Below are 14,271 nucleotides of genomic sequence, written 5' to 3' on the forward strand. Positions count from 1 at the left end.
TATATGGTCCCTTCGGGTAAACCCAGAGACCAGTCTGGCTGCCGTATTCTGTATTAATTGTAGTTTCCGAATTGCGTACAAAGGTAACCCCATGTTGAGTGCATTAGAGTAGTCAAGCCTAGAGTTTACCAGCATATGTACCACCGTTTTAAGGTCACTAGTCTCCGAGAATGGATGTATCTGGCATATCAGCCAAAACTGATAAAAAGCACTCCTGGCCACAGCCTCAACCTGAGAAACCAGGGAGAGTTTGGGATCCAGGAGCACTCCCAGACTATGAACCTGATCTTTTAGGGGGAGTGTAACCCCATCCAGAACAGGCTGAGCTAAACCATCTCTCAGATCCCAACTCCCTACAGAGAGTGCCTCCGTTTTGTTTGGATTCAACTTCAATCTGTTATCCCTCATCCAGCCCAATATCATCTCCAGGCAGGCACTTAGTGAGGTCATGCCATTTCCTGATGAAGTTGGTATAGAGAAATAGATCTGGGTGTCATCAGCATATTGATAGCATCCCAGACCAAACTTCCTGACGATCTCTCCCAGCAGTTTCACGTAGATGTTAAAAAGCATTGGTAACAGTATGGAGCCTTGTGGAACCCCACACTTCATCTCTCACTTTTTAGAGCAATAGTCTCCAAGCAACACCATCTGGAATCTGCCAGAGAGGTAGGAATGGAACCATTGTAAAACAGTGCCACCCAATCCCACCTCCTTCAAGCGACCCAGCAGGATACCATGGTCAATGGTATCGAAAGCTGCCGAGAGAGCCAAAAGGATCATCCTGAGAAGCACCCAGAACATGATAGGAGATTCACCACACTGGAACCCAGCATGACTCCTCAGGGTCAGGCTGGATTCCAGGGCTCCCTGGCATCTCCAAGACAGGGCTGAGAGAGATTCCTGCTTGAAACCTTGAAGAAGCCACTGCCCATCTAGGTAGACAATACTGAACTAGATGGACAAATGGTCTGACTTGGTATAAGGCAGCTTCATATGTTCATATGTCCCTGTGTTCCTATGACCAAGGGACAAGCCAAGAACTGGATTAATCAAAGAACTGGATTATAATCTTATAGGATTCCTTATATGATGCCAACAGGTGGAATTCATAGCAGGACATAAAATTATAGATTCTGCCACTGATGAAGAAATCAGATGATCAATTTGACATTTACTAGGAGGTGCCATGTGCAGAAATAAATAAAAAGTAATTACCACTGGCAGAACAGTTTCTGTACTCATTTGGATTCTCATGAATAGGGAAATGAAGGGAGAAGGTGGAATCTGATGAATAGCTTCATCATTGAGAAATGGGGTAGAGGAGGGTTTCTTAAAAGTAAAACACCTTACAACCGGTCCCATTGAATTCAGTGGGGCTTACTCCCAGAAAAGTGAGTATACAATTGCAGCCTTTGTTCTGCCTGCCTCCCTCCCGCCACCCCCACAGAAAAGGTGCTGTGGATACCCATGTACAACATGCTGCTCTGAGGTAGATTGGAATAGAGTTTTAAATCAGAATTCAGAGAAAGAAGAATTCCCTGGATTAAGGGAATAATCTAGGTTATTTAGCTGTAGAAAGCAGAATGAAATGCATAGAGGAAGAATAAATTCCATAGAATCTGGACAATTTATTTAGGAGCGAATAGGCAAGTAAGGAAAGAGGAGTCCAATGATGCTCTTGCACTAAGATTATCTCTGACATAGGCAAAGCAAAATCTGTTGACCTGATGAAGAAGTCAACAGTTACATGCCCAAAGCCCATGTAAAGGGTGTTTAGAAAGGGGGCAGAAGTATAAATATGTACAAAGAGTTTTCTGGTTTTCATAATTACTTTGACATAGGGACATAGGAAGCTGCCTTATACTGAGTCAGACCAGTGGTCCATCTAACTCATCATTGTCTACACAGACTGGCAGTGGCTTCTCCAAGGTTACAGGAAGGACTCTCTCTCAACTCTATTTTGGAGATGCTAGGGAGGGAACTTGGAACCTTCTGCATGCAAGCATGCAGATGCTCTTTCCAGAGCTGCCCCATCCCCTAAGGGGAATATCTTACAGTGCTCACAAGTAGTCTCCCATTCAAATGCAAACCAGAGCAGACCATGCTTAGCAAAGGGGAGAATTCATGCTTGCTACCACAAGACCAGGTCTCCTCCCATAAGAGATACCAGTGAAGCATTTTAGGGTATAAAACAATGACTTTGTAAATTCATTTGTAATACACCGCTGTAAATAATATACCATCAAACATTCCTAAAAGGAAGGGAGACACTTTCAGGATTGTACCTCTGCATATCATTAGTTTTCATTGTGAATTATTTGTTTTGTACAAAATTAATTGGTAATAGAAATCTTTCTCTTTAGGATGTGGCCTAAACTATCATAAGAGATGTGCATTTAAAATTCCTAACAACTGCAGTTGCGTCCGGAAGAGGCGACTTTCCAATGTTTCCTTAACAGGACTCAGTAATATCAGGACGGTATCGGCAGAACTTTCACCTACGACTCCAGATGAAACTCTCCTGGTACTAAGTTTCTAAATATTTAAATAGGAGATATGATGATGATAATAAATGCATTGGAAAAGTGGATTTTCTCTTTTCCACCTTGAGAAGTCTTCAGATATTCTAGAAGTGACTTAATGGTTTTGAAAGCAAGTAATTCAATGATTACAGCATTAGCCACAGACTGGGTTCAAGCCTCTGGTTGGTCACAAATTAACTGAGTTGGTTGGGGCATATCACTGTCTCTCCCCAGCTGGTAAAAAGAAGGAACCGTAATGACATAACCAGGAGTGTAGCTGTAATTGAGTGGATGGATTCAAAGAACCCAGGCCCCTCCCTCTTTTCTTAATTATCTCCCTCACTCCAAGGGGCCACTGGGGAGAGGGGCCTTCTCTCCCCTAGCTACACCCCTGGACATAACTCACCGAGTTACTGTGAAAATGGGAGAGGTTATTGCTCAGTGGTAGAGAAACACATGCTTTTCATGCAAAAACAGCTTCATTCCCTGACAGCTCTAGTTAGCAGGCTAGGAAAGACCTTCTCCCTACAGAGGACTTGGAGAGCCACTCCCAGAAAAGAGCAGACAATACTGAGCTAGGCTGACTAATGGGAGCTTTCCAGATTAGACCCTGCAACGGGTTCACATCGTATCTCGGAAGTGTGCTTCCCCACTTCCTGTGTTGTGACACCGCAGTCCCTACGCGGACAGCAGGGTGCTGTTCAGATTTCCAATGCCTTGTTTCAAATTTAATCACTGCGATATAGAGCTAGGATGTCCTATATGCTGCGTAAGAAATTTGCTGGGTTTTGGGGTTGTGAGTTTCCGCGAGACTGCTCCCCCTGCTGTTTACGTTTCGAATGTGACTTGTCTGAACAGAGGTATTTTGTTGCTGTTGAGCAACTAGGCTGGAAAGCACCATGGCCTACCTCAATATTAGGCAGCTTCATATGGAGATCAAGATGAAGAATGTAAAAAAACGTGGAACTGACCCTGATGCTCTTTGGATTCACAACAATAACTACTGGATGGCCACTTGTTAACAGCTGTCTTTATGCTATGCATTACTCATTACAGAATTGCTGGTAATTTAAGTGGAAATTAAATCTAAATAATTTAATTTAAATTTAAATTTTCTTAATTTTTGTGTGTGATCTGCCTCATGATCTATTTCTTATTTTTTAGGGTAAGCTGATGGGATTCTCATAGAAGTTAAATTGAAACAGTGCTCATATATAAAAAAAGTTTAACAAAACTAAAAAAAATGCTTAATGACATTTAAATAAACATATTTATTTAACTGAAAAATATAATAGTAAACAAAGGAATTCATCACTTTGGCTTTCTCACTACTGAAATGGTTTCTCATAATAAAGAAGCTAACCTTTAGATTATAAAAGAGGAGGTCATTAATATCAAATATATGCATATTAAATATGTAATTGTTTTGTAAAAATAAATATTTAATAATGTATATTCTTGATAATGACAAAACAGAAGAGAATTAATCTTAATTAATTCTCTTCTGTTTTGTCATTAAGATTAATTCTCTTCTGTTTTGTCATTAAGATTAATTCTCTTCTTGTCAGCTAATTTGTCCTCTAGTGGTAATGACTTCTTACTTAATTCTTACATATGTTTAAGAATGTCAGTTTGTATCAGAGAAGTGTGTTCAAGTAATGGTTTTATTGGGTAACTGCACACAAGTTTAAACTTCAGTTCTTCAGAGTAAAAAGAAATATTTTCTTGCTTCAGAAGTACTATTTGCTTATGTTTTGTTTTGCTTTGTTTTTCTGCTTCGTTTTCATGTGCTGTTTCTTACCTAGATCCCTACAAGCCCTAGCTTTGAGGTAGGTACTAATTTTTTGCTGCTTTTTATCATAGCATATGGGTAAATCCTAATGTTGTAGTTAATTTGAGATAAGAGTAGTGTCATGTCATTTTTAAAAAGTTCTGAGGAAATGGAAATACATTTCATATATTTTGATATGAAAATGCATTTTTATTCTCAAATTGAAACATTTAGAGTATCGTGTATGTGTGTCTAATCTACCCATATGTAGCAAGTAGCACAATTTTAAAAGCATAGTGAAAATCCATAAATGTACTACAGATTCATTGCATGTTGAAGGCCATGGATAGTGTAATGTATTCATTGTGCCACTTTCAAACACTTGCTGTGCCAGCAAATAAGTGTTTAAAATGGCAAGTATTGCTATCTGAGCAATATTGATGTCTTCTGAATTAAAGGGCAAATATTTATATTATTTTAAATAATAATGAAAAGCACTTCTCCACCAAGACCTCTTTATTATGCCAAGTTAAAATACCATCCACTAGATGTTACAGGTTAAAAACAAAACTGGTTTCATTATCAGTACACCATCCTCAGTTTAAAGAGAAGTATTTTACTTTTGCTGTAGAAAAGCCAAGGATACTCCTAACCTTCTTAAAATAAAACGTAAAGAATGAAGAGCTAGAAATGTTTACTGGATTAAAAGGAAGAGCTTCAGCCTCAGGTCTGAAATATTTAGGCCGATATTGTATGAGATTCTACTTAGTTTGTTGATTTTTTTGACAAATGAGCAGTACCGTATTTATCCAAATAGAAGGCAACTCCGAATGTAAGACAATGCCTTAACACAGAGGTCAAATACAGGATATACCTATATTTACCCAAAAGAAAGCGGACTTTGATTCTAAGATGACTCCCCCTATATTTAACAGGGAAGAAAGAACTAGGAAAAAAACTCATCTTAGATTTGGGTAAATACGGTCATGTGTCAGAAGCAACCATATCCTATGTGTCATGTGTCAGAAGCAACCATATTCTAGATTACTGCTAGGAATTTGGAGAATGTATGTCTTGCTAGTGGAAAATATCTGTCACTAAGTTTGTCCTTAGTTACATGTAGCGTGAAAGTAGTTTTCACATACTTTTTGTATTGAGGCAAAGGTAAAGTGTCTCGTCAAGTCAGTGTCGGCTGCTGGCAACCACAGTGCCCTGTGATTTTCTTTGGTAGAATACAGGAAGGGTTTACCATTGCCTCCTCCCACACAGTATGAGATGATGCCTTTCAGCATATTTCTATATTGCTGCTGCCCAATATAGGTCTTTCCCATAGTCTGGGAAACATACCAGTGGGGATTCAAACCTCTGGCTTGGTAGTCAAGCCATTTCCCAGCTGTACCATTAGGCATACTTAAAATAACATGTGTTAAATGTGAAATTTTTTAACCATTTATAGGGAGGCATTCCGTGGCTGCAGATTCCTTCCCTAAAGAGGTCAGTGTTCATGCAAAAAACTTGGGGAAGGACCCCCTACTTGAGTACAGTTTTGCTTCCAGAGTTTGCAGCCAAGGAATGCCTTCATATGACCAGTTAGGATGTTGTGATTTCCTTCTTTTCTCACTGAGTTTTCAGGATAGTAGGAGAAAATCCCGACTTTGTGATATATAAACAGTCACCTTTATTCAAATATTTGTTTTATAGCTTCAGTTAGATCTGCCCAGAGCAGGTTTTTGCTACACAAGTTTTGTCATTTGTAAGGCACAATACTAGAAATTCTGATTCTGTTGACAATGGTGAAAACTTTTGATTTAAATGTTTAGTTGAATTGTTTCTACCTTTTTATTTTTAATCACACATCGGACAATATGGACTGTATCATAATACTTCTATATTTTCCATTGAATCAGTTTCACTGAAACAGCGGGGCAGCTGTGTAATTAAATATCTGAATACATGTGCAACCTTCTTAGCATTTGTAAAAAGTGCATGAAATACAGTAATTTGTCCAGTTAATGGTAATATACTTGTTGAGAAATAATTGTACTGGTTTCCTTAGTGCCTGGATGATTGCTGGCTTCTGCAGTTTCCATAATGTAATCTAGTTAAGCAATTGTTTCCTGGTAAGTCTCCAAGCTTCCTGAGTCAGGAGTCTGGCTTACTACCAGGAAAAAAATAATTCACATCTCTCTTTAACTAACCACTAGCACATTGGATAAAGAAGTATGATCCCAGTGCAGGGATTTTAGTTTTAGCAGACATTTCTACAAGAAATAATTTAATTTCCTGTAGAAAGCTTTGGATCTTGTCATAGGTGGTTATGGTATTTAAAATCTGCCAAAAACATAGGCATCATTTCAGGACTAATATCCAATTAAAGAAGCCTTGGTCAACAAAATGTATAAGTTTTAAACAATCAATCAATAAGTCAAATTTGCATATATTTTTAAAATCACAGATCTGAATAAAAGAGCATGTTTTGCTTCATTTTGTTTGGTTTTTTAAGATGAGCATACATGTCAGGTAGCATCTTAGGGACCAGCTATACATGACAGGGAGTCAAATATATCAAATATATTTTTCATTCATTTAACTGATTAACTAAACATTGCAACCCTAATATATATATTTTTGAAATCACTATTTCAATTGATGCAAGTATCTAGATTATTTTCCTGTTAAGCATCCAGAAGTAATACATTAAAATGTATGATCAGTTCATAACCTATGTGTTTTGCTCCCTTTATAGCGATGAAGTCTTCCTATCAATGAAGCTTAAAGTGTAATAATTAGTCTAGTTTTAACTCCTTTGGTGGTGTAGAAGTGCTGTAAAGAAGTGAATCTACCTGCTGAATAATGATTGTGTTTTAGAGCCAAGGCAGATGTGACATTAAATTTATATCTATAGTTGAAAATGGCAGCTGCATATATATTTCGTAATCATATTTATCATATTTTTAAAATCTTCTCCATAACCTCTGTACAACTTACCAGTATCCTGATATGTCTAGTACTACATTAATTTTTGGTGGGTTTCGCTTTTCAGTGCAAAAGTTGTACTTGGCATGGGATAGATAGGGATGTGCACAAAATTGGGTTTCCTGGTTTGGTTTGGGTCCGGACTGGACTCAAACTGAACCAGGCATGCTAGGTTTTGTGCACATTTGGAGCCACATATTGATGCCAACTTCTGACTGTTAGGTTCTTTTGCTTCCACCTGACTCGAGGCTCCTAGAGGGAGTTTACTGTTTTCTATTTGTTTATGTGCATTGTATTCATTCATTCATTCATATATGCTGTTTGTAGATGTTTACCTGACTGCTTTTGTGTAATATATTTGAGTCATACACTTTCTGTACATATACTGGTTTCTGGTATATCTTAGATTACGTTTAGTATGTTATTTGATTAAATCTCATTCCTATTTAATTGCTCATTAGATTAATTGCCCACGGTCTGTTTTTTGTTTTTCTCCTTGGGATATCGTGGATCCCTCCTCCTTTTTTTCCTGGGTTTTGTGCACTGCCAAACACTCTTTGGTTTGTGAGGGAGGGCAGGTTAGCTATTTTAAAGAAAAATTTAAACTAAAAAAACACCTCACTGCCGCTGCTCCGTGGCTTGTTCGCAGCTGTGGGTGTGTGTGTCTCCAGAGGTTCCCCCTTTCCCCACTGGCCACTAAGTTCCACAAAGCCCAGTTTGGGCTTTAGCCTCTTCTGGGCCTCACCTTCATGACAGTGGCCATTTTGAAGGCTGCAACGCATTCCCAATGGGCCTCTGCTGCTGGGTCATGATCCAGGCCACACAGGAGCCCATTGGGAATGTGTGTTGGTCTCCAAAGAGGCCTGGAATTTATTTATTTATTTATTTATTTTTATTTATTTTTGCATTTTTATACCGCCTTTCGTTAAAAGATAGCCCCAAGGCGGTTTACAAAAGTTAAAAACATACAATAAAAACACAATAAAAACATCATGCTAAAAGTATAAAAACATATAAAAACAGGCATAAAACAATACAACAAATAGGTCAAAGACCACCCAAACTGGGTATTTTGGAACTTAATTGAGGCTGGGGGGAGGGGAACCTCTGGAGAGGTTGCATTACTTTTTTTTAACATTGATTTTTTAAAAAATAATGAACCCCAAAATCTGAACTGGGGTTTGTTCGGTCCATGATTGGGCTGAACAGGGGCTGGTTCGGTTCGGGAGTGGTTCAGTATGGAACTACCGAACCGGCCCTGTTTGATGTCAAACAGGTTCAATACCAAACCCATCTGCACCTCCCTAGTGTGGGGGGCATTTAACTAGGGAAAGGCATTGAGGAGCCCATGTGGTAGAGACTTGCAACTAGAGGTGTGCATGGACTGGTCCAATTGTGAAGCAGTCCGACTCAAACTGGGCCAGTTTGAGCTGTTTGAATGTGAACCACTTCAATCTGGTTCTTCAACCCAACTGGCCCAACCAGTGAGTTTGATGGAGCCGGTTTGGAGACTCGTGGTTCTGTCCACATTCAGACTGAATTTGGACTGAACTGCTGCAACTGGTCCATGCACACTCCTACTTGCTACAGTGGCTTGGATAAAGTTCACAACTACTTTTTATGCTAATAGATCTGGAACAGAAATCCATTTGGCATGTGGGAGCTTTGTATTTATGTTTATAAAAGATGATGTTCACATGAATGACTTCATACAGCTTTGTGTTATCTCCATATTTACTGTAGCAAAAATCACCTCCAGAGCAATTTACTGGGAGAGAGAAGAGGTCCAATTCACAGTCATACATTGGGCGACCTATTCAGCTTGACAAGATTTTGCTTTCCAAGGTTAAAGTGCCTCATACTTTTGTGATCCATTCATATACCCGGCCAACTGTTTGTCAGTACTGTAAGAAGCTACTCAAGGGACTTTTTAGACAGGGCTTGCAATGCAAAGGTAAGTAGTCCTGGAATAGGTTTCATGAGATGCCTATAAGAATAATGCATATATTTTCATGTTTAAATCTTTCTTTCCTTTTTTCATATGTGCCATAATTTGTATGTTGGCAATTTGCCATGTTGCCCTGTCTCTTGCTGGTCTCAAAGTATATTTGCACTGTCCAGAGGCTATTGATAAAATCATGGGAATTAAATATATTTTATCAATATTTCTCCATTAAAGAAATACATTTCCAGGTTTTTTTATTCAAAAGCCAAGAGGCTAGAGCCACAAATCCAAATACATCTGGAGGTTATTTGGATTACTGCTGGAAATAGTTCTTTATAGTGACATTTAGTCAAACCCAACACGTTTTGAGTCAAAATAAGCATTCAGATTTTTTGATTGATTGATTAAGTGCCATCAGATCGATGTTGACTCTTAGCGACCACATATATAGATTCTCTCCAGGATGATCTGTCTTCAGCTTGGCCCTTAAAGTCTCTCAGTGGTGCATTCATTGCTGTTGTAATCAAGTCCATCCACCTTGCTGCTGGTTGTCCTCTTCTTCTATTTCTTTCCACTTTTCCCAGCATTATGGACTTCTCAAGGGAGCTGGGTCTTCACATAATGTGTCCGAAGTATGATAGTTTGAGCCTGATCATTTGTGACTCGAGTGAAAATTCTGGATTGATTGGTTCTATAATCCATATGTTTGTTTTCCTGGCTGTCCATGGTATCCTCAAAAGTCTTCTCCAGCAAAGCATTCAGAAGGACAGCGTTTTTTAAATTAAAAGTCTGTGGGATGGATCAGAATATCCTCTTACCAAAATTGGTCAATAATTGTGATGGGCAGGGAGAGTACAGCTTTCCACCTGGCATAACTTCATGGAGGACAGGTCTATCAACAGCTACTAGAGGGAAGGCTATAGGCCACCTCCAGCCCCAAAGGCAGGATGCCTCTGAGTACCAGTTGCAGGGGAGTAACAGTAGGAGAGAGGGCATGCCCTCACCCCCGGCTGGTGGGCTTCCCAGCAGCATCTGGTGGGCCACTGTGTGACACAGGATGCTTGACTAGATGGGCCATGGGTCTGATCCAGCAGGGCTGTTCTTATGTTCTTATGCCTGGCCTTTTCAACACAGTTATATGACATTTAAATACAGCCTGTAAAATCCAACATGCATAGGCAATCAGTTTCCTGTGTAGTCTTGGCCTATGTCTATTGGATTTTATGTGTGTACATCCAAACATTATGTGTGTACATTATGTGTGTACATCCAAACATTACAACCCCAAAGGGGTTTAAGGGATGGGGTAAGGCATACCAGATTAATAAAGAGGGAAGACGTGCTTTTATACTCCAACATCTGTATGGACCAGATCAGGGGAAAACTAGCACTTCCTTTACAACTTCCAGAAGAAGCTAAACATATTCTTCATGGTCCTTGTGCAGTTGTACCAATGGGATCTGTCCATGTGCAGAGCAACTATGGAAAATTTCTAGAACTTTAGGCAGGGAACTGGTGCTCACCCCTCCTTCCAGGAGGATGGGCTTCACACTTTAAGTTGTGAGTTAAACACCTTACAGCTCAGTTCTATTCTATTCTCCACATGGACAACAGTTTTGGAGAACACTCTGTTCTACAACATGTAAAATAATTCAATATACCAGTACTCTCATGATGATGCATGTCCCTAGCACTGAGCAGAAGCCAGGACTTGGACATGGAAGAAGAGGAGCTGGCTGAGACTGTGCCACCTGCATAATCGACAGAGCAACAAGACCCAGTTCTTGACATTTGGTCTGAAACTGGCAGTCTCGAAGTGAGACATTCAAACCCAGATCCCCAAAGGCTGATCTTCTTCCCAAGCTCAACTTTGCTGAAGAACCAGATTCCACTGCAGTAGGCACCTTCTACTCCCCAAAGACCCTGCACTGAGAGTAAGCACATTCGGTGAAAAGTAATGGAGATGCAACAAAGTGATTTGCTCCAGGCCTGATGGCTGTCCCCTTTTATTGAACTTGGGAACTGAACTTGGGAAAGGGTAGCCAAGGTCTAGAGAGAGATACACAATGGAGCTATTTGGACGATCAGTGGAAAGTGGGCTAAGGGTGCTTAGCCTGCTTTCCACTGATTGTGAGACTCACCAGGCTCACAGCCGAGCCCGGTTGAGTCAAAGCGGGTCACCCGCTTTTGTAGCCCTCCCCTAAGCCCGGGTTAGTGGAGCGAGTGCTCCGCTAACCTGAGCTTCCCGATTGTGATTAGACCCCCGGAGGGGAGGTGAAAAGCTGCCTCCCGGCTCCGGGGGTCTCTCCAATATTCCCTGCACGCTCGCGCAGGGCATACTGGATCTTCCTTGGGCCGCGCGGCCCCCAAACTCTCCACCCCCCACCAGCTCCATCATGGAGTCGGCAATTGTGTGGGCAGCCGATCCGGCCGCCCAGGGCTCCCACCCTGATCGTCTGTGGGGACAGCAGGCTTAGCCCGCTCTCCCCACTGAGCTTCCCAAACTGGGTCTCCCTGATCGTGAGACCTGGCTCAGTATTTTCTGGAGCTGATAATTTATTTGAGCATGTTGCTACTTGCTTCCAGTGATCTGCCCATGATCCTGAAAGTGTTGTGCTTGATTTTCCTGCTTCTCCAGGATGGTGGACCTGTGGCAGTATCCTAGCTGTGTATGTGTGTGGATCTGAAACTTTACACTTTATTCCTCCAGCATTATGTGCACCACATGGGACTGTCCTGGTCTCTCCAACCCCTTGGGCTTCTGACTGGACCTCCTGGCTTCCTCAATGTTTGTCAGTTCTGCCTTCTCTGGAACAGGAGAGATGGAAAGCTATTTGAGTTCAAAATGTGTTAGATCTTACCAGAAATGACTATAATAACCATTTCCTTCACTCACACAACTCATCTCCTTTCATGGTTTTGGCTGTCATGGCTGTAAATTTGTAAAAATGATTACAAAAATTGTTGATGTAGTTTCCCTTCCGTTCACATTCACCCTGATTTAAAGCATTATTATAGATCATGAATGATTTGGACTATAATCCACAAAACACTGACCCTCATGGTCATCCTGTTAACATCAAATGAACTGTGCCAAATTAAGGGGGATGATCTCAGAAGGTGCAGTTCAGCATTTTTGCTGTGTATCAAGTCTGTCATACACAGATACCACTTTGCATGTGCAAGACATTCTGCCTTCGTGTGAAATGTGTGCAGTATTACTGCATAAGAAAATATTTTTAAATGAAAGTATTTTGAAATAATTTCTAAATTAATAATTATGACTTGTAATTGAACATTATCCATATTGTACTTGTGGTGGTGAAACATCTAGTGTTGATTATCTGAGCCATGGTGATTCTGAATTTTTTGTTGCTTAAGGTGCAAAACGTTTTACAGTCCAGTTAATACAATGGAAAGGAACTTTTCGAGTTGGTGGGGACTGAAAATATTCCACGGAGTTCAGCTGCTCTTGTGCATAATTTTAATTTTGTTTTAAGTGTAGATATGGCTAAAGTTCATTCTACTCACTGGCTTGCTTCAGGTATAACAACCCATAGTTTAGGGCTACATGTAGAAGCCTGAAATGAGCCTTGGGCTTGCTTGCATGCTCCCCGCCTTTTGGATGTTGTGATCCCTCCCTTCCTGATTTACAGCAAACTATAGTTTGCCATTACATGATCTGATCAATATTTGATGAATGCCAGCAAACTATGGTATGTGTTTAGTTTGAAAATCAGGATCAAATTCTGGCTTATAAGGCAAGACCAAACCCTAATTGGCTGGTTTGGGTATAAGAAGGGAAACAGGGAATCACAACCAATGGGAGGAGGGAATATGTGGACCAGAGCCTCATTCTAGTCTCTTACAGTACAGGTGGACCTCATTATCCATGGGAGTTCTGTTCTCACAGATTACTGCAAGTAATGAAACTACGGATAATGAGGCACTGAGTCTATGAGATTGCGGGGGTTAAGTTCCCAGACTTTTTAAAAAAATGCTAAAAACTGGCAAAAAAGAGTCAAAATGGGCCAAATAAAGTGTCCTACCATGCTCCATGGGCCTTGAGGAGTCCAATAATGCCCCCCAAGTCCCCAAAATTCCACAAAAAAGCACATTGTTTCAAAAGCAAATGAACCACAAAATGGCTCTTCCATACAGAATGGTAGCCAGAAATGACCTCCGATTCAAGATCATTTCCATCCACCCCCACCTGTGGATACGCAAGTTTAACCCTCCCCCCACGTATGCCAAAGTTGGGTGTCAATTACCCGGCCACAGATACGCAGATCCACAGACAACAAGGTTCTGCTGTATATGTAGCGCCAAACTATGGTTTGGTTACATCTGAACTCAGCCACTGTCTGACACCCAGTTGTTGTTGTTGTTGACACTCAGATGTTGTTGTTAATTCGATTTCTATACCGCCCTTCCAACAATGGCTTAGGGCGGTTCCCATAGAGAAATAATAAACAAGTAAATAAGATGGACCCCTGTCCCCAAAGGACTCACAATCTAAAAGAAACGTAAGATAGACACCACCAGCAGTCACTGGAGGTACTGTGCTGGGGGTGGATAGGGCCAGTTACTCTGCCCCTGCTAAATAAAGAGAATCACCATGTTAAAAGGTGCCTCTTTTCCAAGTTAGCAGGTGTGAGAGTAACTGGCCCTATCCACCCCCAGCACAGTACCTCCAGTGATTGTTGCTGGCATCTATCTTATGTTTCTTTTAGATTGTGAATTATACATTGAGATGTCCAGCTCATCATGCATGCCAGTGTTATGCTATAACTGTACCAATAGGGAAAGTGACTTATCTTCTCTTGAACCAGATTGCAGGTTCAACTGTCATAAACGGTGTGCACCTAAAGTGCCAAATAATTGCCTTGGGGAAGTGGCCATTAACGGAGGTAAGTGGCATTTTTACAGTCCTCCTCAGTTTTTGTTCTAAATGCCTTTTGAAGTAAGAACAGACATTTAGTAGTGGATAAGAATGGCCTTTAAAAACAACGGTTATATTAATAGTAAAAGGGAATAATGTGATCGTGTGCATA

At 40.6% G+C, this 14,271-nt stretch overlaps 1 protein-coding gene across 4 annotated transcripts in view; it reads left to right on the forward strand.

Annotated features, from left to right (window-relative positions):
* The window catches only part of PRKD1 (protein kinase D1), a 194,338-nt gene that overhangs the window by 127,735 nt on the left and 52,332 nt on the right, over window positions 1-14,271 (forward strand). For all 4 annotated transcript variants that reach the window (XM_053284026.1, XM_053284030.1, XM_053284029.1 and 1 more), the window contains 4 exons: window positions 2,367-2,527; window positions 4,331-4,354; window positions 9,016-9,226; window positions 14,050-14,127. In XM_053284026.1, the coding sequence (XP_053140001.1) occupies window positions 2,367-2,527; window positions 4,331-4,354; window positions 9,016-9,226; window positions 14,050-14,127 (474 nt within the window). The remainder of the gene's footprint in view (window positions 1-2,366; window positions 2,528-4,330; window positions 4,355-9,015; window positions 9,227-14,049; window positions 14,128-14,271) is intronic.

This window comes from Hemicordylus capensis, chromosome 1, assembly GCF_027244095.1.
Source record: "Hemicordylus capensis ecotype Gifberg chromosome 1, rHemCap1.1.pri, whole genome shotgun sequence".
NCBI lineage: Eukaryota > Metazoa > Chordata > Lepidosauria > Squamata > Cordylidae > Hemicordylus > Hemicordylus capensis.